This window comes from Mustela nivalis (assembly GCF_964662115.1).
Source record: "Mustela nivalis genome assembly, chromosome: 12".
Lineage (NCBI taxonomy): Eukaryota > Metazoa > Chordata > Mammalia > Carnivora > Mustelidae > Mustela > Mustela nivalis.
This window is the reverse complement of record NC_139031.1, coordinates 3102189-3128469: the sequence shown is the minus strand read 5'-3', so window position 1 is coordinate 3128469 and position 26281 is coordinate 3102189. Positions and strand designations below refer to the sequence as shown.

Genomic DNA, 26281 nt, shown 5'->3' with positions numbered 1-26281 from the left:
CGTGCTGACCACCACGCATAACATCTCAGAGGCCGTGACTATGTTTTCATGCATCAAAGGAACCGTGTGCTAGGAGCGATGAACACGTATAAGCTCTTGGCCTTGAAAGGGAGGTTCTCCGGCGTTAGAAGCAGCACAACCACGCAGAGTACTTGTGGGAACGTAGACTTGGGGTCTGCTCCACGTTCTGCGGTTCAGTAGGAAGATTTGTGTTCCTAACAAGGTCCCGGGCCCTGTCGATGTGGTCGGGAATCATACCTGGGGTAGAAGGCCCTGAGGATGGCGGCAATGAAGAATAAAAATACCAGACGTCTTCAAACCACAGAGAGTTCTCCCAGCTCTGGCAGCCAGAAGTCTGAAATCAGGTGCGTGCAGGGCCCTGACCCTCTGACACCTGCAAAGGGGAAGCCTTCCTCGCTTCTTCCTGCTGCCGGTGGCGGCGGGCTATCCTGCCCCATATGTGCTGATAAGACTTGTGCAAACATAGGGGTGCGCGGGTGGCTCAGTCGGTTAAGCCTCTGCCTTTGGTTCAGGTGATGATCTCAGGGTCCTGGGATGGAGCCCCGCGTCGGGCTCCCTGCTCGGCGGGGAGTCTGCTTCCCCCTCTCCCTGCGTGTGCTCTCCTTCTCTCTCTCTGTCTCTCAAGTGGTTAAATAAAATCTTAAAAAGAAAAGTCTGTGCAAACATAATTTTAGTAGCAAATGTGATAAGGAGATGAGAACACTACAGAACACGGCTAAGAGAAGCAGGAGAAAAGGAATCTACGATGATGAACGCTTCTCATTTCTGTTGTTGGAAGGAGTCCATGCACTTGACCTTCAGGGTTGGGAGAGGCCAGGAGTTAGGGTCATGACATGGGCTAGGAGAGGCTCTGAAGAGGCCCACCAGTTGCTGTGGGCAGGAGCCTGCCCAGCGCCCAGCAGGGACGGCTCAGCCCGGGTTTGCCGGACGCAAGCATACTTGGTTTGCCTCCATCACCTCATTTTGGTTCTCCCTTCTTCCCATTTTCTCCCCAACCCCAGAACCTACTTAGGATTCTGGGCTCTTCTCTGAGGCCTTGATTTCGATGGCTGACTGTTGGTCCCCTCAGCAGGTTGGCGAAGGGCGGCCCTGGGGTTAAACTTCTCGGTCCTTCCTGTCCCGCTACTGTTTTCTTCAGGATCCATCCCTCAGGAGAACCTTCTGGCTACTGAAGACACGATGCTGTGCAGTGGGAGGCGCTTCCTGACCAGCCTCTTGGAGTGGAAACCATTTTAAGCTAAATGTGAAAAGACACTAGTTTCCCAGTTCTCTTCCTTTGGCAGCACGTGACCTGGGACAAATCAGCTTGTCTCTTGGAACCTCAAGTTCTTCATCAGAAAGGTGAAGAGAAGCCGCTTTATCCCCAGGAGCAGTTGTTGGGTCCAATGAAAGGGTAGATCTTGTAGATCTTGTAGATCTTGTAGATCTCTAAAGACTTCCACAACATAAACTGGATTTCTTTATTTTTGACCTTTTTTAGTGAAAGATTGATGACTAAAAAATGTGGGTTTATCCCATCGGGGACCTGATGTTCTAAGTGCATTGATTAAGTAGCCCGTGTGGGTGGGCGGCATTAGCGTGAGAGCTGCAAGTCTGGTCCCACAGGCAGTGTGTCTGAGGGGAAAGGGGAGACAGTACGCAGAGAAAGAAAGAAAGGAGATGTTGTGTTTTCGAGCAAAATCAGGAGTGAGTCCGCAGAAAGGCCTGTCAGGAGACAAAACAGAAAACCGGGTGAAGAAGGATACGGACTGCCAGGCCCGCGAGGGGGTCAAGCCCCTGTTTCTGGGTGAGTGGCCCCAGAGAAGATGCGGCTGTGACAAAGGTCGGGAGAACCCCGTGCACGCCGGTGTGCGCCCTGAAAACCAAGGTGGAAGGAGGTTCTCACGCATCGCTTCCTCTGACTCTCGCTGGCCGCACCAGGACAGGCTTCATTTGTTTCCAGGAGACGAGACTCGGATGCGTGGACACGCTCCTTGAATTGAAATGTCTAAGTGGAGACGGGAGGAAATGATTTTTAAAAAGAAGAATCGTACAGCTCTTTCTGGATGTCAGGGTTGCTCTCGAGATAGGTCTTTGGAAACGTAATTAGACTCACAGCTGGGGTTTCGACTGTTTGTCTGCCTCTGACGTAGAAGATGCGTGTGTAGATGGAGCCTCCCTTTTAACCAGATTCTTTTATACTCCCGTTCTTGCCGTAAGTCTCGGCTGAAGAGCGTCCTATACGGGGAACACAGGGTGACAAAAACATCGTCCATTAATAAGTTAGATGGTGGGGACCAGTTACTAAAGAATGACTTAGAGGCAACTGCGAGGGGGCGTGTGCGCACAGCAGGACCAGACCCGAGACAACGCCTTCAAGGGGACAGCACCGTCTCTTCTCTCTTAAATTTAAAAAAGTTTTGTGGAGGAGGAAAAAAGTAGAGATACAAATACTGAATCCTAAGACTTTTTCATTACTTTTATATTTTGAAACTGACAACTATGTGTCCTGTGTTTTCAGTCTTACCTGGACGGTCACACAGAAGTGTGAGCTCCGCGTTGTGGGGAAGGGACGGCTGGCCGCTGGGGGGAAAACCAGGAACATCCTGTTCCTATTTCCCACTATTTTTCTTCTGCTGTGTAAACTTGGTGTCTTTACTTTTCACTAAACACTTTGATGGTACCTGGTCATTGGTAGTCCTCTAGAAAACATTTTTAAAAAATCATTAGAACAAGGGGTTTGATTTCAGGGAAATGGTATACAGTGAGCTGGAGAGCTGTGTGGAACTGTGTGCCAGGTGTCCCCATCGGAACATGGGCTGATTGGGACCTTCTGCTTGAGGCGAGAAGCCTTCTGGAAAGACTGGTTTGTGCAGGAAATTTTCCACCGTCACCCACTCCAACACCGAGGCTCGTAATTCACGAGCGGGAACAGAGACCGGGAGGAAGCTCGATTCTGGGGCAAGATGCCGGGTCTCTGGGGCAAGGCCCGCTAAAGTACACAGATGAAACGGGAGGGGGAAGCCACGCAGAGGCTTACGGGGGGGTTGGCGAGACGGAGGAAAGGGGGAGAAGAGCCCACGAGCCGTGACGCGCGCCGAGTTCCATGTGGAACTGCTGAGTCACTGTATCGTACCCTTGAAACGCATACAACACGGTGCGTTAAATATACTGGAATCAAAAGAGAGAGCCACAAAACAGGCAAAAACAGAAAAAAATCCAGCAGAGGCTGACCCCGGCCCGAGACGAGATGTCTGCAGCGTCCCGGGAAGGAAGGAGTGTGGACGCTGTGTGCGGCAGGGACGTGTGTGACTCCCCCGCAGTGAGGAGCACGTCAGGCTTGAACTCCCCGGGCTCAGCCAGGCTCGGGCAGCTGCGAGCCGCTCCCCGGTGCCGTGGAATTCAGCCCCAGCCGGAGCAGAGAGAGGGGAGGGCAGGGGGGCAGCAGGGCTGGCTGGGAGCTTGAGGAACTCTCTGAAAGGGAAGGAATCTTACCGGTCACCCAGGCCCGTCTCACTCGGCCCCGCATTCTCCCTGATGCTCTGGCGAACTTGGCTTTCCTACTTTTGCTAACGCGGCTGGTAAGCCTTTTCGGTATTGGATACCTTTGATTACCAAAAGTTAGCATTGTTGGTCCTTATAATGTGTACTGGTCAACGTTGTTTTTGCCCTTGGAGCAAATGGGAACAGACCTGCTCACGCTTACTCATGAAGCTCTTTAAACCTTAAAGATAGCCTCTCCTCCAGGCAGCCCACCGGCCTTCACTCCAGATGACTCACACGGAGCAGCTTTCCTCCCCGACTCCAGCCAACCTGGTCATATTCTCATCTTTCTAAAATATTTTGGCTTATTGGTCTTACTCCTTAGGGAAAAAAAGGGACACCTTCAACTGGACTCAATTCTCCCAATTTAAGGGGAAGAATTTCTAGACCAGATACTCATAACTTCTTCCCCGAAAGACCTTACAGACTGGTTGGCTCTTGTCTCCGCCACACTATAAAAAAGTGTGCTCATTTCTTTCTTTTTTTACTTCAATGAAGGACCCGGATGGAATTCTCAGGGGAGTCTTTGCCCTGAAGACTGGCTGCTCCGCAGAGGGAATCTTGGAGGGCTTCTTGGAAGCCCAGCAGCTGCCACCTAGTGGGCAGACTAGGGTAACGGATCAGGGGAATGGATGGGGTTCCATATAGGAGCCAAGATGGCAGGTTTGCTTGGAAGAATGTATCAAGACCAAGATTTAGGAACACACAATGTAAATGCAGAAACTCTTGAAGTATTTTTTAAAAAATGGGGCATGTGCTTCCTCACCCCTCTTCTCCACATATCAACTCAAAGCAGGGGTGGGAGAAGTGCACTTGGGTTCCGAGTTCCTTGCTTGATCTCCTCAGCCTTCTTTAAAGTGACCAGGACACGGGGAGACTGTGGGACGCGTTGGGTATGTCTGGTGTTCACATATGTTCAAACTCATCAAATTGCACACAGCTGATAGTGCTGTTCTTTCCACGTCGGTGATACCTCCGGGAAGCTGTTTTTAAATGTTCCGAGGGAACAAAAGAACCTTTATAGGATGCTGCCTTCATGAGGTAGCTGTCGTGGTCCATAGGCCCCAGCTTGAAGTTCGTGAGCAGATGGCGTGCTCTCTCCCAGAGGACAGACTACTGTGGTCGTTGCGGTAGTCCTGGGAATCGCCGCGCTAAATGGGACCTAATGAAATTTCCTTCTCTGTTGGACAGAACCCCAAAATGGTGAGGAGATAGACCCTCTGGGTAAACGTTTCATTTTCTCCAAATCTAAAACAAGAAATCTCCCATTTTCCAACTGCCTTTTAGAGTTGTTCTTTTTCTCCTTCAGGTTCTTAGTTTTTGACTCAATGTCACTGACATCACAGGCAGATCATTTTTCTTCTTTTTCTCTTTTTTACCATCCAATTTCCAAATCTCCCTTTCTTTTCCATGCCTAGTCTCTTCCCTGTGTTCCTGGCTCCCCGTATCTTTAGCCCTCATGCACTTCTCACCAGATCCTTTTTCTTCAGCCGTGGGTCCCAGCCATGGTGGTCTGGGTCCCCGCTGGGGAGAGCCTTGCTCTGAGCTCATCTAGACCCTCTGGAATGTTCAGCTCCCTCTATGAATAGAATATAGGATCAAATAAGGAGGTGATAGTAGATGCCCACTGGAGCGATCTGCTTGGTAGTCCTCACGCCTGTCCTTGAGCTCCCCAGCAATGGCTGACTGGCCTCTGCTTGAATTCCACCAGTGCTGGGGAGCTCACTACCTCAGGGGACCATGTATCCCATTATTGGGACACTCCAGTGAGTACAGTGCTTGTGCTGACCAGGAGCCCAGTCCCCAGGGCAGCAATCTTGACCGTTCTATGGCCTCTGCCCTCCCTCAGACCGGTCGGCTCCAACTCTGCTACTCCCAGTGGGACTCGCATCGTGGAGGAGAAAGAGGTTCGTGGACTCGGTACAAAGCTAGTGGCTACCTCATATGATTCTCTTCGAGATTAAAACAAGAGAGTTCCTTATTCTCCTTTTTCATGGTTTCTATTTCCAAAGCAAATACAGCTCTTCCCTCCCTTTACGGAGGAGGGAGCTGAGGCTCCGAGAGGCTGCGGACTTTGCCCCGCGAGTGAGTCACAGGCTGAGCGGAGCCTGTGTCCCACTCTAAAACTGAGTCCTCGTGGTCGTAGCTGCACAGGGCCGCTGTGTCCTGCCCCCAAACCACCCCCACCCCCACCACTGCTTCCGCCGGGCGCGCTGTCAGGAAGAGAACCCCCGTGGCTGCGGGAAGGCAGGAGAGGCGCGGAGTCCGGCAGGCCGCCCGCAAGGTCACCGCGGCTCCTCAGACGCCCCAAACCAGGCCAGTGTTCCTGAGGGTAGGAACGTGGTGTGAATTTAAGAGACATTCCAAAGTTACACAGTCCAGTGAAACATGGAAACCAATGAAACATGGACAGTTTTAAAAAATAAGGACTAGGAATGGTTGAAGGTAATTTCAGTGTTCTTCTACTGAGAGACCAAATACGTGGGTCCGTAGAAGAGAGACCCGTTAGCAGGAGATTGTTTGGTTTACAAATTGTGGAATTTAGGATAAAAGTTTTGGGTAAAGAAAATACCCACGCTGAGAGGCCCAGGACAAGCTAAAGATAGGAGCCTAGAATTCGGAAGATAGGTCAGGCGTGAGAATGCAAATTCAGTGAGAAGCTGCCTAAGAAAGCAGAAGTGAATGGGATCTGCCAGGCCAGAGGTGTAGACCAGCACGAAGGAAGGAGAGCAGCCGCCATCACCGCGTCACACTCTGCGGACGGTAGAGCCGGCGCGGGGGAGTCCAGAGCCCAGTGTCTGGCCCTGGGCTGGCCCCTGGGGATGGCAGCTGGAGAAGGTTAGGAATGCACTAACGTGTGGCCTTGCAGGCTTTTCTCGTGAAATGCGGTGATCGCTAAAAAGGAGTCATTCAGGGAGGATGTGACCAGGGATTTTTTGATTTGAGTTCTCTTTTACAAATTTAGGGGAGGTAGTGAAGGACAGGGAGCGATTAGACGTGTAAGGCAGGGTCTCGTGCCAAACCTGTAAGGCAAGAGTCATGAGGTTCGCCAGGGAGCAGAAGGGAGTGGTCATGGACACCTCCCAGGCTGATCTTGGAAAGGGATTGGGTGGCTTCTTTCTGCAGGAGGGGAAGGCCGGGCGGCAGGGGAGGTCTGCGGTGGGGCTCTAGGGGTGGAGACTGGATGGTGGACTGGCGGAGGCTGAAGAAGTTAACCCAGTGCCTCTGGAGGATAGATTGTGCTGGGGTAGGAGGTCCGGGGGGGGGGGGCGAAGAATGGAGTCCAGGGGACTTCGTTCTAGCTCCGTGCACTGAGCGAGGAAACCACCAACTTGGGTAGGGAATGTCAGGGAGGACTAGGATTACTGGGCGCTGACTGAGTCCGTTTTGGAGAATATTGAGTCTTGGTGCTTATGAGGCATGAGGTAGGGACGTCTAGGTGGAAATCCGGTTTGAAAGTGCAGGAGGGGCTGAGCCCATGCAGGAAGAAGAGACGAAGCGAGTCTGCATGAGTGTGGAAGGTGGGACGAGTGTTCGTGACGAGGCTGCGACAGCGAAGACCGTAGACCAGAAGTGCGGCTCCGTGGGCACGCTGGAGGGAAAGGTGAGGTGTGCGGGCGGATGCTTCCGAGCTGGAAGAAGCAAACCAAGCGTGAACTCACCCCACGACAGAGCTGTGTCTCGCTATTTTTATTCCGATTACTAAATGCCAATAGCATTTGTGATCTATTAGATTTCATGGTATCTAATTTTTTTCGCGATCTATTGGAACATTTGCTGAAATTGCTATCCCATCTTATGAATGGTGTTTTGGGTATATAGAGAAACAAGTTTCTATATATTCATTTTCCAAGGGAAATTTCACAGTGAAGAAGAAGCCAAAGTAACTCAAATCCATGAACTTCTGGGAGTGCACTTAGAAGAGCAACTGAACGCAGTCTTACTAACTTCCGACTGCACTTTGTTCCCTGATCAGAAGTATTCAGAGGCAATTTTTTTTTAAAGATTTTATTTATTTATTTGACAGTGAGAAATCACAAGTAGGCAGAGAGGCAGGCAGAGAGAGGAGGAAGCAGGCTCCCGCTGAGCAGAGAGCCCGATGCGGGACTCGATCCCAGGACCCCAAGATCATGACCTGAGCGGAAGGCAGCAGCTTAATCCACTGAGCCACCCAGGCACCCCAGAGGCTATTTTAAAGAAAGAAACGTAAATACAACAGAGACCGGGGTAGGGGGGCGGGGAGGCTTTATCTTCCTAAGAAACAAATTCTTTCAAGACGATGTAGCTTTTTTTTTTTTTTAAATTCCTATCAAGATAAGGACTATCTTGCTCTGTAGGGAGTGGTCTCTTTCCTGCCAGTGGTCCTTGTGGCTCCGGGTTGAGACGGTGTGTTGCGGAAGAGAGGCTGTTTGTCCATCTTGGAGCAGAGAGAAGACTGTCACGTCACTCCCTCCTGTTGCTGCTTTTTAGAGAGTCGTCCGTAAATCCCAAGTGCACTTGCATTTCTGAGGACCCCATTTGCATGAACAGTCCTTTCCGGAAGGTTCTTTCACACACGTCCTTGGCATATCCAGCATCTCAGGCCTGACCTCTTTTTGAGTCTGTCCCATTTCTGTTGGAATCTTTCTGATCAGTGATTCCGTTCCCAACATGTTCACAACATTTTCCGTCCGTACATGCTTTGTTTTTTTTCTTTTTGCCCCATAGTACACACACAGAATGATGGGCGCTTCTCCCTTCTTCTTACCATTGCCCTTATAAGATTATTTTAATTCGGTCTTCTTTTTCTCATTGGCTCCTGTCAGAAGGTACTCGCAGGGCTGAATTTCAGAGTCATTCAGTGGTATGTTTAAGGAGTCGTGCACAGATCAACGTCGAGGTCTCTGGGAATGGCATAACCAGAGGACGAATTGAAATCACTATTTCCAGACGGATTAAAGAAATATTCCTTCAATAGCAAAGTATTGTATCTTTGTTATATCTGTTGGTGTCCTGGATTTTTTGGTTGACAGCAGTCCACTCGGACTTGTAACTCTAGTTAAGAGATACACCCTTTGTTCACGCAGTTTCCAATGTAGTGATTGAAGAGACACAGACCTCCCATCGAACCTTGCTTGAGCTTGATTTTAGTTCCTTAAGATTCAGTTTCCTGTGTTCAGAGTGGGATGAGCATACCCGGACTGAGTGAGCTCCCGGATACCGAGGAGCCTGCATCCCTCCCTCCGTGGACGCTCGCCCCTCAGGGCCTCAGCTTCAGCGGCATCACCACTGCCATCCCTGTTCTCCGCCGTCATTTCAAAGACTTCCGCTGTGCGTGGTCTTTGCCAGCACCTCACTTCGGTACTGAAACGGTTTTGATGAGGAATTCGTCTCTGTTTGTTCTGGAAGTGGGTGGGCATTTATGGGGAGGCTCCCAAGAACCTAGAAGTCTGTCCACAGCTGATGTAATAGGCGCCTTTTTTCCTCTGGATTTAGACTCGATCTACCATTTACCTATCGCTGTGTAAGAATCTACCCAAAACGTTAACAGCTCAAGACAACCAACGCTTCTTACCTTAAAGTTACCGCGGTCAGGGCTTCACGACCGTCCTGTCTGTGTCTCTGGCTCGTGGTCTGTCAGAGTGTCGTCTGGGGCTACGTCATCTGAAGGCTTGACTGGGGTAGAAGACTCCGCGGGTCCGCGCTCCCTCGTGTGACCACAGGCAGGACGCCTCCGCTCCTTGGGGCCTGTTGGCAATCCGATGGGGAGGAACCTTGGTCGCTCACCGCATGGACGACCTCTCCTTAGGGCTGCTTGCATGGGTCACGCCGTGGCTCTGTCTCCCTCGGAGCCACCACACCTTCTCCTACCCAGTCCACACCTGCTATTCCATTGAGTCCTTTGGAATTGGGCGCCACCCCTCCCGCCCTCCCCCTCCTCCCTTTTGCCTCCGGTCCTCAGTCCTCCGCTCCCCTTCCTCCTCCTCCCTCCTCCGCCCTTGCCGTAAGTCCTGCTCCCATTTTAGCCAGCAGAGGCCACGGTTGGCCTGCCCGGGTCCTCCTGAGACTGGAGTGAGATGAACCGGGCGAACAGGTGGCGTTGGAGGAGAGCTCAGGCGGGCCGTGGAGCCGCACTGTGGGCCCCGACCGCGGACAGAGGCTCTGTGTCTGCCCGGGTTCTGGGCTTGCATCGGAGGGAGCTGGTCCAGCTCAGGGGCGGTTTAGTCAAAGCGCAGGGTCCTCGGACGGGCGCTGTCTGAGCGGGCGTCTGCACAGGACCAGCCCTTCCTTCTTCTCCTGGGAAGGCAGTACGAGGCGTCCCCCCCCCCCCACGCAGCTGAGCTGGGTTTGTGTCCCCCTTCTCGGAGGGCGAGGGCAGGGCCGGAAGCTCATCATTCCGTTGCTTCCTGGCTATTTACTCATAAGGAAAGTGGTGTTTGGACAAGTTCCCATCAGATGCCACCCCCCCCCTCCAGAGGCCACCCCAGGCCCCGTATTTCTGCTGCAGGAGTCTCGGGACCTTCAGGACTCGGGGCTGCTGATTACTTACTTGCGTATCTGGATTCTCTTTCTCTAGTAACTGTGATGCATCTGATGGTCTCTAGGTTAATCCGGGGCCCCAAGGAGGCAGGGAGTCCGTGAGCGGCGCAGGGCCCTGTCCCTTCTCGTTCTCACATTCAGTCCATGGTCTGCCCCCCCGTGCGCGCCTCGACCCGCACCCTTCACTCTGCATCTCTCTCCCGTGGCCTTACCCATTACCTTCAGGAAGGTGGTGGTGAATGCCGGTCACTGTAACGTGCCCAGACAGGGTGTGGACTCTCAGAAGTCACACGGGGGGGAGAGAGAGAGTGTGGTACGTTCTTGCTTCAACCCTGAAGACAACCCCTCACCTTCCCAGCCGCTGGGAAGGTCTCTATCCAGAGAGCCGGAGGTGAAGGAAGCCAAGATTTCCTGAACTGCGTGTTTTCCCCATTTCTGGTCGTGGGTTAGGGAACTCTGTCCTAGCTTAAGAGTTGAAGAGAGGCTCCAGGTTGCGGGCTATAGGCGTTTGGAAACACTGTTTGGTTACCTTAGTTTTAAAAGTCGTGCCCCTCTTGGAATGAGCTCTTGGTTTACTGACCGCTCTCCAAAGCTGAAAGACTCATGCTGCATTGGACAGAAGGACGAGAGTTCGCCCAGAGAAGCCTATCTTGCTTTTTACATTCACGGAGGAGGTACCTTGGAATTTGCCGTCGTTTACAGGGACACCCACAGTACATGGGTCTTACGGTCCTGCTGGGTCTAGCTGACTGTCCGACAGCCTCTGGTGACCTCCTCACTGGTCCTGGGCTACATGTCACTGAGCCGGAAATCTGTGCCCCTGATTTAGTCACAAACCAGCCAGCTCTGGAGTCTGTATCAAGCCTCTGACTGCAGGTAAACAATGTGCAAATGAAGAAAGTAAAATAAACAGGATATGCAAATTAACTTTCTAAGTAAATTAGACTTTGCCTCCAGGTCTCCTGATTAACTGCTTTTCCTCCACTGATGTTTTTCTAGGATGCACAGTGATTTAAAAATATCACGGTCACAGCCTTTGTCTCAACGCTTGCTTTTTTTTCTTTTTCTTTTTTTTTTTGTCTTGTCTGTTTCAGATATACCAACACTCCTACACTGGATATTATGTCCTGAGCAAAATTCCTCATGGGTAAGATGATTCTTTCATTTTCTTTGAATGAGAAGTATTCAAAACAAAGAAATGGTAGAACCCTGAGTAGTTGCTTAATTCCTAGAATTAAGGGCAGGAAACGGGGCCGCTTGATTTTGACAGTGAAGGGCCCGGATGTTGTGGGGCCTCCCGAGCTAACTGTATCCAGCGTCTAGGGGTCCCTCCAGTCTGGGTACTTGCCCATTTGTGAAGCCCCCGTCCTAGGACAATGCCACTTCTCTCTTGTTCTGTAGAGGTCCTGCCGGGCGGGACTGTCTCCCCATGCCCCACCCCGTAATCAGCTGTGGCCGTCCCAGGCATGGGGAATGGCCTGGGACTCCCACGGGGCTCTGGTTATGTACACGATAGAGTGACACCCCTAAGCACACTGCATCTCTCAAAAATGTGTGATTTGAGACTCAAATGTGTGTGGGAAAGACAGACATGAGACCAGGCATGATTTATGAGGTTTTCGGTGCCGGGCAACTATACCCACACGCGGCACAGGGAGGCATTATCAGGAGCTCACCTCCGGGTCCAAAGGCAAAAACAGACACTGGTTAAGCGCCGTGAAGCAGTTTGTTGCGTTAGATGTGGAGAAACTGCTGCAGAATTAAGAGAGACGGGGGTGGCTTCCAGTTCCTCTCCCGGTCACCCCTCCCCGGTCACCCCTCCCCGGTCACCCCTCCCCTTCTGCCTCCTCCTCTCCCCTCCTGCCCCTGTCGCCTTCTTGCTCTGGGTCTCGCGCTCTCCTCCACCCCCCGGGGTTCTTTCAGGAACCTTGGGAAAGGTGAGGGGCTCGGGAAACGGTCAGAGAAAATGAGCATTGCTACCGCCGGTGTCAGTGTTGCCTGTGAACGTGTAAGGGAGGTTTCCTCGATTTCCGGAATGTAAACAAGCAGCAGGAATTGCTAAAAAGTATTGTTTCGTGGGAGAGCATGAACCAGCAACACCGATGTTGCCAACTGCGGTCGTTCATCTGGCCTTCAGAGAAAGGGGAGATGTGTGTAGACGGGCGGCAGCGTGAGACCAACGAGTAGACAAACCAAGTTCAAAGACCCTGAGGGTGAATCACGGGTAAAAATTAAGCATCCTTAGGAATTTTTCATTTAAATCCTATTTTAAATAGAAACTCAGGGGTTCTCCACTGAGGAGGAATTTCCCACGGTTTTCTGAAGCAGATCTGCGTCTTCAGAGCTCACGGCAGGCAGGAGTGTGATTATACCTTGAGATTTATGTACCTGGTGTCGGAAGATTGAACGTATTATAGATGATGGATGGTTCGTTCCGTCTTCCATCAGTTTGTAAAACTCAGAACTGTAGAAGCGCTTTATGCCGAACACATTGTGTTAACACACTGCATCAGTCAGAGCTTAGAAGTAGAAGATTTGGACAAGCTGACCCAAACCAGCGGCAAAGCGGAGGACGAGACTTGGTTTCCGTGTTGATGGTGATGAACTCCCCACAGAGAACGTCAACATGTAACCGGCTGCCTTCGATGTTTTTAAAATCATCAGTGATGGTAATCGCCACCATTCGTAGATTGACTTTCGAGTGCCTTCACCCCAGCACAGCAGCCGCAGGAAAAGCACTCCCACCCCCATTCCCAGTGGGAGCTCTAAGGCAGGCTGCCCCACAGCTCCCAGCTCGTGCACAGCCTGGCTGACCCGAGCCCCGTGCCTTCCAGGCATCCCCTTGAGCTACGTTACAGCTGTAAAGATCAGAGTTTTAGTCGTGTGAATTTATTTGTTTTCTAAGGACCCTTACACGATCAAAAGACGTAGCAGACGACTTGTGTCCTTTACTGGGAAAAACCCCAGTGGATGAGAAGGTCCGTGGCCCTCCCACCACCCTGTGAGCTGACACAGGATCTCGGTTGGCATCGCTCAGCCGCCCCAACCTCTCCCTCTTTGTCGTGATCGTTTATGGAAAATGAGTCCATTCATTTCATTTGTTGTCAACATCTAATTTGTATTAATGAGCCTTGAAGCCTCATGGTTCTGCAGCTTCTGCGACTTCTCCGGGGGTCACCCGAACGGGTGCTCCTCCTCCACGGAGAGCGGGAGAAGGGCGCGGCCCACCATCCGAGGCTTGTGCTCCACATAGATCCGGGGTGGAGAGGAAGGCACAACAGTGTTTTGAAAACAAAAATTAATCTGGTTAATTTATCAGGATTTGCACTATTTACCATACAAAAAACAAAGAGCTTCGCTTGGTGCTTCCAAAGACACAGATCTGTACCTTTCTCCCAAGATCTCACTTCTCTGTCCTGACTTCTCCCCCAAAGACTCCACCGTGAGCCCGAGGCCATGCGGTCTGCAGGAGAGGATGAGCCCTCATTTATAACTAGAGTTTTGTCTTGGCTTCAGGCTTTCCAGCCAGTCACGGAGAAAGCTCAAATTAATTTTTCAGTGCCCTCTCATCTGGCTCCCTGCGTTTTTGCCGGTGGCAGAAGAACTCGAGGAAGGGATGCCTTTTTCCCCGTGTGGTTCACCAGCCAGGAGAGGAGCCCCCGTCCCCGGAGCTCACGTCCTCCTTCAGGGTTTGGCCCTTGGTCTGCCGGGGGAACTGAGCGCGGTCCTTGTGTGCGCACCGGCTCGGCTCATAATGAGAATCCCAAGGCAGCAGAGTTGTCGTGTGTGCAAAGATCTAAAACTGAAGGCAGAATCTGTTTCACTTCCACATACTAAATGTTCAAGAAGCATATTCTTAAAAGACACGTATCTTTCACACAGATCTGTTTGCTAAGCCAGATTTAAAGCTAGTCGTTCTTACTATAAAACATTTCACTAAGTTTTTATATCAGAAATTCAGCAACATAAAACCATCTTCTGAGATAGAGATTATAGCCAGCTAAACATTTTCTATCAAGAATCCATCATGTGTTTTTACAGAACTATTTTTGTATGCTCGGCTGCTTCTGGAGGTTTTCCTGACCTGACATTTTTCTGGAATTAACTTTTTTCTTGGGCTTGAGGGCTTTTTAAAATATATATATATTTCTGTATGATTACAATTTCTCATCAGGATCATCCTGAAAAGCATATGGACTGGTGAAAATTATTCCTTTTATAACATAAATCAATTTTAAGGAAAACCTGGCATATCTCTTAACTGGGTGGCTTTGGCAATATGGGATTTAGCAAACAAAATAATACTAAAACAGACACAAAGAAACATTGGAAGGTATTTTTCTGATATGCCAGGGCAACTTTGATAGATATCATTGCCCTAAATTAGCTAGCTTATTTACTGGTATTTTTCAGTCACCACCCATATTTATACAAAAATTGCACTCCTTTGGGATTCTTATCGACTTAAGAAGTTGCGTTCTGTATCTGCGAAAACTGTAAACTGTGACATAGGTCCTTCTGCGCAGAATGACCCTCTCACGTCAAGTCTGGGGTACAGAGGAACGTTCCATTGATTCAGAAGCGAGACATCTGGGCTGATAACATAGGCTTAGCACCCGGCATCTTGCCAACAGCATGAGGCAGGAGGTAAGAATGTCACCTCTGTGGCCACATCGACCTGAATCTGAACTCTCCGCCTGCTGCTGACCTTGACCATTGTGGTACTTCTGCAGACCTCAGTTTCCATGTTTTTAAAAAGAGGACAATGCTGGCGCTCCCCTCAGGGGCATCTTATAAGAATGAAGTGGAGTGATATATGCAAAATGCATGGCAGAGAACTTTGCTTCTAGTGAACATTTGGGGATGTTATTTCTCAATATTGTAGGATGTACCCATATATATTTATAGTCTCATGATTAAATATTATTTGACTTTCTACCAGATGAAATCCCTTCTGTTACAGGAAAGGCATGAATTTTATTCTATAAGAATAAAATTCTCAAAGCTAAGGCTTGTTCTACAACACTTGGGTAATTGTAATGTCCATGTGATGTTTTAATGTCTCTCTTAAAAGAAATGTCTGTAGCCTCAAATGTCTATAATTCCCAATGCTCAGTGCCTTCTTTTTTATATCACTTAAATCAGACCAACCACAATTAATGTTTAAGGTGTTCTTGTTTTGACTCCAGTAGAAGCAAACAAGACTGTATAAGTCCAGGAGTTTTTATTGAAATGCTCCATGAGTAACAAAACCATGGTTGCCATCCTTAAGAAGTTCAAAATTCTGTTGAAAAGAAAGGACACAGACTCTGTCATAATACACAGCAAGTGGCCCAAGTGAGTAACTTAAACACTGAATACAGAAGAGAAGGTTGTGGGCGTCAGGTCTCATAAAGGAGATCTGGCCGCAGCCGATTCTGGTGAGTTGAACCCGTTATTTTTAGTAGATGGAGACAGCGAGCAGATGTCTCAGGTTGAGAGGATCATTAAACAGATTCGACCTTTGCGACGAGCCAGCGTCTTCTGGAACCAGTAGGGTTCTACGCCAGGCAGCAGCACAGGTGTTCACATGGGGTCTGCGTGGGTAGAGACGAGGTTGGGTGGGCGTTAGGATAGGCCTGCAGTGTGGGGAACCTAAACCCCGCCTCGTGTAGTGAGTCTTTACAGCAAGAACATGGGGATCTTTTAGTGCAATTGTGTTGAAAACGGCAGGCCTGAGTGAGTTTCACGTGTATGTAGAGAAGGGAAGGGAGGTTTGGAGCATGGATTCAATTAGGAGGCCTGTTGGGGAGTCAGGGAGGCTTGGAATGGGCAGAGCCCACTGCATAGAAACCACACTCAGACTGATTACGGGTAGTTGGCGTCCTCCTGGAAAATGAAGACAGATTTCCCGTATTTATTCCATGTCCCTCTAATTAAATCTTGGAGGCAGCCTGTGTCCTCTTGTGAGCTGAGCCTGGTGCATGAGAAGATTCAAAGTAGTGAGTTCACGAGGGCATTGATGGAAAGTCTCAGCTTACTGCATTTCCCCCCTGGCCTTTTTTCTCAGGGATCCCAGGGGCCCCGCGGCTGACCCTTCCCAGGTAGACCCACGCTGGCTCTGCCCAGCCAGCTACCTTCACAGCTGCCAGAATTTGCATAAATAGGATTGTTAGTTTAATGTTCTAATGTGAAGCCAAAATGTAGAACAAAGGGATGTCCTTAAAATATCGCTTTGGTATTTGGCATTGAGGGGAGAGAATCCCAGTGTCACTGACAGGCGTGCAGTGTCAGAACCATGGACAGCTCCGCGGGCTCCACTAGGTCTGCCCCCCCCACCCTCCCTTCTTCCTTCCTCTCCAGAATAGGATCCTTAGCAAGCATCTTCCAGACATGCCTTTAGAGTCAAGGAGATCTGGGAATAAATTCCCAGGCAGCCCCTTGACGTGTGTAATCATGGGAGAGTTACTTTGCTTCTCAAGGCACAATTGCTCCATATATATAATGGAAATAAAATGCCTGACTCATAGGGTTCGTGAAGAGGTTATAGGAAATCCTGTAGAATAATGAGGTGGTACTTGAAGTCCCTGCTTCCGTGTATGGAAAGCAGTGCAGGCCCTATTTGTGGAGGAACCAAGATCTTCCAGAGTAGGGCCGAGTCTCACTAACCCCCCTTCCCTGCATTTGGACACACAATAAATGTCAGCATCGGTGTCAACTCTGATCAAGCGTAAGGGCTTCCTGGAGCTGCGTGTACGTGTAGTCTACAGCTACGCCTGGGCCCCATGGAATAGAATGTGGGGGTCGGTGCAGCAGCAGGGGGAGGGCGGGGAGAGGTGTGTGATGCCTCGTACTGGCCAGCCCCGTCCTTGTGAACGACCACATCAGCGGCGCGTGCGATGGCGCTGCCCGTGGGCCGGGTGTGCTCCTGGGCGTCCCCACCCCCGCACGTGTGCCGGAGCCTCCCTGCTCCCTGGGTGGCTGGTGTCCATGTTCTCTGACCTTTCACGGCCGGCGGCCACACCCCTCCTCAACGTCCTTCTGCAACGGCCGCACCTCCTGTGTGAGCGTCTTCCCATTTCTCACGGCAGACGGCTAGACCCCGGTTGGCGTTATGTATTCTTTTCTGAATGGAATGTTTAGAAATGTTTTCAATGTGCACCTGTTGCCTGACCCGTTCCTCTCCCTCATCCCGAGGCCTCATAGAGCAGGGTGTCTCTGCAGGGGCTTGACCGCATCTGCACCCAGCAGGGACTGGTGCCCAGGGACAGCATGACCTTGCAGAAGGGGAACCCGCAGACCCCGCTCTCTCCCCTGCGGGGAAGGTCTCAAATGCCCCACTGGGTCAGCCAGCAGAAAAGCCGTCAGCCACAGGCAAAAGGGGCCGGTTTCCACCGTGCTTTCCCCCCGAATCATTTGCTGCCCGCGAGCCCGTCTGAAGAACCGGTGACAACGCGCACCAGCTCCTCCTTCGTCCCGAACTTCACAGGCCCTTCAGTCAGGCCCGTCCTAGGCGGCTTTCCTTGGATCCTGGCTGACAGCTGCGGGAAACTCATTATGCAGCGTTGACGGGGGAGAAGGCGCAGGCCAGGCCCGCACCCCAAACCAAGGAAATGAGAGTCTCTGAAGCTGTGATCTCAGTTTGGGTCTGGGGTCCCCTGGGCCCGCCCCTCCCTCCCTTGCTGTCATCACCAAGTGTCGTGGGAACTGACAAAAACCCATCTCTGCCTGCAAACAAGTGACTCAAGCTTCCCCAGACTTGGAGAGGGAGCGGTCGGTCTCAGATGAACGGGGGCGGACATTCAGCTGAGGCTCCGCTGTATGGAAAGGAGACAGACCCTGCTGTCTGACGTCTGGCTCCTCCCTGGTCTGGGGGCCTGGGGATGGAGGTCCTGCCAGCGTCCAGGCGGGCCCGCGCAGGAGCTTGCTGTGGGCTCCCCCTAGTGGGGTCAGCGGGGACGCCGCGGATTTGGATCCGTGGATTTTGTCAGGTCAGAGTCAAGAAGTCAGAGGCGTGTCTGTGGCCCCCTTTCCCTGGGGCATGAGAGGCCGTCCCCCAAGGAGCAGGCCACAGCCCTGGGGTCCCCCTCCTGCTCACAGAGTCCCCGAGGAGAAGCGCCCCAGTGCACAGCACAAGCGGCCCTGCAGGGCTAGGTCTGCAGGATGTTGGCCGCGTGTCCTGGGCACCCTCTCCTGCCGCCGAAAGAGCTGCCCACGCTGCGCCAGCCACAGGCCAGGTGGTGGAAAGGCCACGTGGATCCCGCGCTGTCCCCTTCCCTTGCTCTCTTTCCTGTGTCCCCCTCTGTTGTCTGTGCTCCGTCAGTCCCTACGGGGTGGACCCGGGGCCCCCGCCTGTGTGCACTGGTGACGCTGGCTTCAGTGGAGTCGGACGGTGTCCTTGAGCAGGAAGGAGGCCCTGGAGGGCAGCAGGCGGGGCGCAGGCTGACGGCAGGTGGACCGGCTCCCGGAGGGACAGTCATAGGTCAGTCACGTGTGTGTCGTCCCTGGCTTGCTGCTGCCTAACTTGCCTAGAATAACTCGTGGTTTACAGCCTCCGTTTCCAGGAGGTTCTGACTAGCAGCCTCGTCACGGGAGCACGTCCACCCTGAGACAGAAAACCTGTCGTGCCCCTCCTCCGTCCCCCAGCGTTGTCCCTGGCGACCCGCGACGGGTCACCATCCCTCTTGTCTCGCCGTCCCTGGAATGTCTTCTCAAAGGTGCCAGACACGCGGCCTCCGTGTGAGCGTGGTCGCTTTCCGTGGTCCCCACATGACCGCCTGTGCTGTGCGCCGTACTTCCTGTCCCCGAGAGCCGGTCTGCGGCACCGGCACACGGTGATTTGTTTACGCATTCACCGCTTGTGAGTTGTTTCCAGCTCGGGGCTTTTTAGGATAAAACGGCTGAATGTTTGCATACAGAACAACATACGGAGATATGTTTTCATTTCTCATGAGTAAATACCTACAAGTAGAATTGCTGGTTCGCACAGGAAATGAATGTTTAACTCAAGGAAAAGATTGCTGAATTGTTGTGTGAAGTGGCTGGACGCCACCCCCCGCCTTGTTAAATTTGCCACCTGTCCTCACCCCGTCCCTCCACGTGACTCGTCAGATTTGCCTGCCTGGGTTCTTGTCCCCAAGCTCTCCCCGCCTGGTTATGGGCACAAGGGCTAGCCGTCCAGCCTGACTGGTGTTTCTGGTCCCCACAGTCCTCGGAGCTGTCCTCGGAGCATCCTCCAAATGACAGGTCCATTGGGAAGGACATGGTGGGCGCAGTAGGGAATCGGAGCGGGGAGGCAGAGCACAACCCCTGAAGAGGCTGCTCGTTGTATAACCTTCTGGGCATAAACCTCATGAGCTGTAGGACAGCTTCAGCCCCTCGAGATCCCTCCCTTCCTGGGCAGATTTCCGGGAAGGGAGCACTGTCTCTCTTCCAGGATGGCCCCTGGAAGGCTGAGATCCAATATAGTCCAGGTGACTTGGTCCCGTGCTGGGTGTACCTGCCGCCTCCCAGCTTAAAGGTGGGGTCCGGGCCCCTCCACGCCGGGAGAGCCTGGTGTCTGGGCTGCGGACCGGGGCTCCCACCCCAGGCTAGCCAAGGCCGTAAGGTAGCGTCTGGGGGCTTCCTTGGACTCTCCTGTCCATTCTGAGGTTACATCTTGACTGCGACACCATGACGAAGCCAGGCGGGCAGCACTGGCCCTCCCCGGAGTGACTGATGACCAGCACCACCGACCCAGAGCATACACTGGACCCGTGGGTATTTCTGGAGCCGTTAGCAGTGCACAGTACAGAGGACAGTACGCTGGGCCACTTCCTCGCCCGGAAAGCCTGATCTCAGGGCCCCGGGCCAGAGCCTGATGGCACAAGTAGTCAGTCCGGGGAGGCTTTCCAGCTCCCCAGGGCTCGGCTCAGCCAGCAGACCCTCGGGAGCAGGTCGACATACTGCCCCAGGCAGAGTGCCCAGACTGAGAAGAAGCCTTGCAAAGCAAATGCTTTTGCCCGTCTGGACAGGAATTTAATTTAGCCCTAGCCGGTCGTTCTCTGTTTTCTACGTGCAACGAGATGGATGGAGACGCCCAAACCCGAGGGGTTGGCGGGGGAGGACCAGAAGTCTTTGGGCGCTCACCTTTCTCGTAAACGCAAGTTTGCACACCCCGTCGCAGTTACTTACCACACCTCGGAGCCTCCTGACTCGGGGTCGTCGCGTCACGGCCTGATGCCCGTCTCCGCCGACGCTGTGGGGCCTCGGAACGGCTTCCAGGCCACGGCTCACAGATGCTCCCCCAGGCCCCCCACATAAACAGGCTACGTGGACTGTAAGGGAGCCTCTCTTAAAGGATACAAAAATCCAAATCCCCAGCCCAGCGTTAGCAGTCGGGGATATGAGAACTAGAGTTTCTCAGCCCAGACTGGAGCTACCTGCGAACGTCCTGCCGGAGGCCCGGGTCTCGCCCCCCACGCCCCCACCCCGGGCCCCTGGGACGTCGCCCCCAGCCCCCGCCCGCGAGGGCAGCCCGCCGAGCTCATTCTCCAGGCCTCTTCCTGTCCCAGGGCCATGGTAAGTCCCCGCTGCCGGCCACAGAATGTCCAAAGGCCAGCAGCTTCCTGGGCTCCCTCCCACGGCCCCCGCCCGTTGCTTCCAGACTGTTCCTCTCAGGACACGCCCTTGGCTCCAGGGAGAAGCCCTTCGTCACACTTCCTGTGTTCTCGTCGTCTGCTGCCGCTTGCTTTATTCCTCTGTGCGGGTCGTTAAAAGCCCGCCCCTCGCAGTCCAGCACGGGCCCGAATCGCTTTCTGGTCCCTTGTCCTGTGTCTCGCATGCATGATCGCATACATGTTCTGTGTCTCGCATACACATCACATGAATGAGGAAGCAAAGGAACAAATGCGTGTATGAGTGCGTAGACACGCGTCAGGGAGCCCTTATCACACGTGTGATACTGGGACCTGCAGTGTCCTCACGTATCTTGGGCTCACAGTGACCGCGTCCCCACTCTACAGATGGGAGGACTGAGACCCACAGCTGAAGCAAATGCTCGAGGGCTCGCCGCCGTGGCTTCGGCTCAGGTCTCCTGCTCCCGGCGTACGGCTGTCCCTGTGGCCTCGCCTTCCACTGCATTTCAGACTAAGGGGTTTCCAGCCAAATTGTGGACCGAGGGTCTCCTCACTGGCTGATGTGGGCTCTTTCTTCCTCCTGCCCGTGAGGGTGACAGAAGGCTCGTAGCGAGGACGGCATGAGGAGCTGTGAGGCTGGGGTGACCCAGTGGCCGGCGTTATTTGATAAGACCAAGGGTGACTGCCCAGGGCCACCGCCCAGCGGGGGTGTCTGTGCATCTTGTCCATGAACAGCGACATGGGGCAACACTGCCACAGCGTATATTCTGTTTGATGTCAGTCACACAGTCGTGGCTGACACCGGTGGTGGTTTCCTGCAGATGAAAGACATCTGAGGCAAATAACTGACCCTTATCAAACTAAAATTAGGCATCACTACGTATTCCGTACGAGCATTCTGAGAGGCCGACGGGAAAATACCTAAGGGACTCTGATGTCGCTGTGGTCTCAGGCAAGCCCTGCTCCAGTCCCCGCGTGCGGTCCCCACTTGTCAGACCCCACGGCCTGTCAGCTGTAAGATAGCTGCGGGCAGCCTGGAGGGGCTCTCGGTGGTTTGGAAGAAGTGAAGTGCTTGGTAGAAAGTCGCTGCTGAGGGTCTCTGTCCCGCGAGAAAGTGCAGAGCTGTTCCCTTGGTGGAGGTGAACTTGCGGAACCTCGGCGGGAGGTCGCGGCGCTGGGTTCCCCCGCCGACCTGTCCCCGCGTGATGACCTCCTCCTCCCTGCTCGTAAGACATGGCTCAGAGCAACCGCTGAAGAGGCTTGTGAGAGTCACCGCGGGGCCGTGGAAAGACGGAGGTCACACAGATACATTAAATTCAGATCTACGTGCGTTGAACACACATGAGGTTAAAAGTGACCATCGTCCACTGCCCCCCAAGAACCCCAAGGGCAAGGGAGAAAGGCCGTCCTTCGAGAGTTCGGAAATGCCGCGGCTCTGACTGCCCTTGTCTCCGCGGGTGCTGCCCGGTGCTCATCGGCCGTCGCTCATCAGGCCGCGGACCGTGACCGTGCCGACCGCTCCGTCCTGAGGATATCACAGGAAATGGAATCTGGCCAGTTGTGCCGAGCCCTTCTGAAGACAGCCTGGTGAACAGAAAGGCAAACAGAGAAGCCCAGAGAGGCAGAAGGACAGACAACGTCCACCCACACCGGCCAGAGGAAACGCGGTCCTCACCGTATGGGGCCGCTCCCCGCTGTCCGCCCACCCTGTCCCGCTGCCCGGTTACCTTCTGATGACGGTCTCACCAGCCCACTCGTTACCGTGAGTGCTCAGCCAACTGGCCCGTTCCATTTCCCATCAAACATTAACAAATGCGGGGCCCTGGGTGGTGCTGTCGGTTGAGTGTCTGACTCTGATTTCAGCTCAGGTCAGGACCTCAGGGTCGTGGGATCGAGCCCCGCGTTGGGCTCTGCACTCAGCGTGCAGCTGGTTTTAAGACATGTCATGTTTAAGACATGAACACGTCGGGGCCGCCCCGTAGCAGCTTCTCGAAGACGGGTGCCCCGGGCGCCCAGCTTTCCTGGATGGCATTGCAGCAGCACGTGTGTCAGGTCTGATTCCCTTCACGAGTTGGCTTAGCTCGGTTTATCTCGGCTGTGTTCGTGAGACACATGGAGCGGTTTGGGTGCAGAGATGGGAAAGGGTGTTCTAGCCTTTGATGTGCTTATTAACCAGCCATATGTGTGCATTAGAGAAAGGTCAAAAAATGCATGTGACCGAAGTCAACTAAAAAATATAAAAGCAACATGTCCTTAAAGGGGAACCCACCATTGGTTCTCCCCGCCCCCACCCCCCAGCGAAAAGCAGCGCGTGTAGCCCTTGCTGGTGACGATGACGTTGGTGCTGTGGGTAGTAGGACACCTGGCTCCCCCCTCTGCATCCCCAGCGCCTCACAGGTGCCAGAAAACATGGTTTTCGGTCGCAGGAAATGTTCATTTCCAGAGTCAGGTGCCCTTTGCCGTCGACGGCGAGATGCCTGTTTCATCAACAACAGGACGCTACCCCAGGCCACCTGGCTCTTGGGCGCCCCTGCTGTGTTTGGCTCGGTTTCGGACCCCGGGAGAGAAAGGTCTTCTGTGAAAGCGAGCTCGTGATTATTTCGAGTTCCCAGATGCACTTACCGTCTTCATGCGGACAAGTCCATAATGGGCTGTAGTTCCATCAAATTGTGTCCTGCTGATTTGTTAGCAGCATAATCCCGACCCCGACCCAGCACGAGACTGGAAGAGATCGTGTTTGCCATGAAGCCGAGCGCTGGCTCTTGGTAAAAATGTTTGTCTGGTCCACAGAGAAGAGTGACCTGTGTGCACATGTGTGTGCCTGCGTGTGTTTGTTTGGGGGGAAGGAGGAGAATCCTTCGAGAAAGGAAGATTCCTCATTTACGTCCAGTGCTTTCCAGCACCCCGCCCGCCCCCAGTTAAAGTCAGTCGGAACTGATTTCCAGGCGTATATTTGTCAGGAGAAGCGAGGGCTCCCGGTACGGTGGTCTCTAGGAGAGAAATGATACGTGACATATTTTCATAAAGAAAAAAAGTGGCAAAAAGGTTCTTTTCCAGGGGCGCCGGGGTGGCTCAGTCTGTTAAGCATCCGACTTGTGGTTTCAGCTCGGGTCCTGCTCTCCTGTGCGGGGGGTTGGAGGCCCGCGTCGGGCTCCACAGAGTCTCCTTGGGGCTCTGCCTCTCCCGCGACCCCTGCTCACAAGCACCCTCTCCCTCTCAAATAAAAAGATCTTTAAAAAAAAAATCTTCCTTTCCATCGAACATAAGGGATGCCCCACTAAACGGAATCAGCCAGAGAAGCTGGGACAGATGCTCCAGGGGCCTTGTCCACACCGTCTTCCCAGGACTTCCTCGGCTCTAACTGATCTCAGCAGGTCTAGGACGGCGACCTGAGCCCAAAGACGGGCTCTGAGACGAGGGAAAGCCTGAGGATTCTTGACGTGAAGATTTGTCCAGATGTTCCGGGTGTTTTTCTGCTTGTCTACCAATAGGCTGTACTATTTAAGGAGCCGTGTTTTAGAAAAGTTATTTTTTGACCCCAGAAATTTTATTCAATCCCAACCCCAAAATGGCTGTCCCTTATAGAGGTTTCTAGGACAGACACTGCTGTGAGCTCTTCGCCGGTCTCTGTCTCCCCTGGGCAGCTGACAGTATGCCTGTGATGTCGAAACTGTCCGACCCCCTTTACTGTGAAAAAGCCAGGTGTGGGGAAGGAAGGGTGTCCCCTGGTCATCACCGCGGGGCCCTGTGGTCCTGGGGTTGACGCGCTGCTGCCCTCGGCAGGTGGGTGGCCGCTATCGCCGGCCCTCCCGTGTGCACGTGGCCCCCGAGACCACCAAGGGAGACCGTCCTCTGCTAAAGACGGAAGCTCAGTGCTAAAGTTCTGAGAAGAGAACAAGATGGGGGCTAGTGAGACGCAAGTCTGAAGGAGTGAAACCAGCGTCCGGGAGACGGGCTGACGGAAGTAAGGCGGCCGGCGGCTGGTAGACTCGGGTGCGCGCTCATCAGCGGACGTCGGTGCCAGTTACAGGAAGCGATCGTAGCCGAGGACGGCTGAGCCATGAGCCTCTCTGCCCCCGGGAGGCCGCGTGTGCTCTGTTCCCGTGTGGTCTCTGCGGAAGTGGAAGACATACTTCCCGTACGAGGCCCACAGATAAGCGATAAACAGTGCTGTGGGCAGAGATGTTGTTGCCATTTTAAATTCCTGCCGGTTTCCAGCATCACTGGACAAGCACTCGTCAGGATTTTTTTGAGAATTCAAAGGAGGTTTTGCATATGTAGCAAAGGAAGCCCAGATCGCTTAGTCTCCAGAAGTATAATGATCTCGCGGGCACATGCAGAAATCCTGCTTCCCCCTTCCCGAGGGAGGGGGTCGGAGAGGAGCAGTGACTAGTCCGTGATCTGTCCTTAATCAGCCAGTGCACGTGTACTCACGGAGTCCCTGGTACGGTGCATGGACTGCAGGAAGAAGGGAAGACTGGCCGCTTCTCACGTTGCCCGTGTGGTTGGAGAGACCACACCCACGGGCAGACCAGTGATCATAGGACAAGCTTTACGAATTCTGTGACCAGATGAGTGTTCTATTTAAAGTAAGAGAAATGGCAAAGAGCCCCATCAACACAGGCACAGCCCCCGTCATCGGGGACCGTTGGGACTTTAAGAAGCAGTGCTTTCGACCACCCAGGGCTGAAGATGCATTAACATTGAGCATCACCTGTCCTTAGCACCGCAGAGTGCAGAGCAAATAAGCCTTTGCCTGCAAAAGCTGCTTCTTTACTTTTGACCACAGATAAATGCAAACAGAACAGGAACACGAGGTCACAGGTTATAAAACACCGATGGGGAGGCAGATGCAAATATAAACACAGAAGGTCTCCGAGGCAGAGGTCTCCGCCACCTGTGGGTACAGGGCGGGAGGCTAGGAGGCTCCCGGGCACCCTGGGGGGAGCAGGGAAGACGGAAAGGACAGGAGGGCGCCTCACGCACTCTGCACACCTGGTCCCGAATCCCAGCTGGCTGAGGGGCGACCATCAGCCAGCTGTCCACTCCGCCATGCCTGCAAAGTGAGAAGCGGTCTCGGTGAGAGGCTCAGCCCCCGCTGTCCCCTTCCTTCTCTGTAGGGATAGAAGACTGCCCTCCCAGCCCTGCCCCTCCACCGACACCCCCTCCAGGATCTCCGCTGTGACCGTCATTACGCAGCATTCGTATCTCCCCTAGGTTGGTGCTTCCCCCAGGAAGCCTTCCCTGGCCTTCTCAGATGGGTCAGCTCCCCCCGCTGCAGCCCTCCCGAGGCCGACAGAATGCACAGGGCTGCACCTGTACGCCGCTGGGGATTTCCCGGGGTCACTGCTCACCTTCGAGCCTGTCACAGGCTTGACACTTAGTAAGACTCCACAAGGGATTTTTGGAAGAACGGACGAGGGTCTCCGGGCAAACACCAGAGAACTAGTTCACTGCCTCCTGGCGCCCCTGGATGCCCGCGATACGACAAGAAGTGGGAAAGGTGACAGTGTAAAGCCCCGGGAGCAGAGGAGAGGAGGAGGCAACCCAGTTTGCAGTTGCAACACAGGAAGGGGGAACAGTGCTGTCCCAGTTCCCAGGCCACGCCCACCCTGGCTTCTGAG

At 53.3% G+C, this 26281-nt stretch overlaps 1 protein-coding gene across 4 annotated transcripts in view; it reads left to right on the top strand.

Moving 5' to 3' along the window:
- DPP6 (dipeptidyl peptidase like 6) overlaps window positions 1-26281 on the top strand; it is an 841237-nt gene that overhangs the window by 662804 nt on the left and 152152 nt on the right. For all 4 annotated transcript variants that reach the window (XM_082692922.1, XM_082692925.1, XM_082692923.1 and 1 more), the window contains exon 6: window positions 11157-11209. In XM_082692922.1, coding sequence (XP_082549048.1) covers window positions 11157-11209 — 53 coding nt within the window. The remainder of the gene's footprint in view (window positions 1-11156; window positions 11210-26281) is intronic.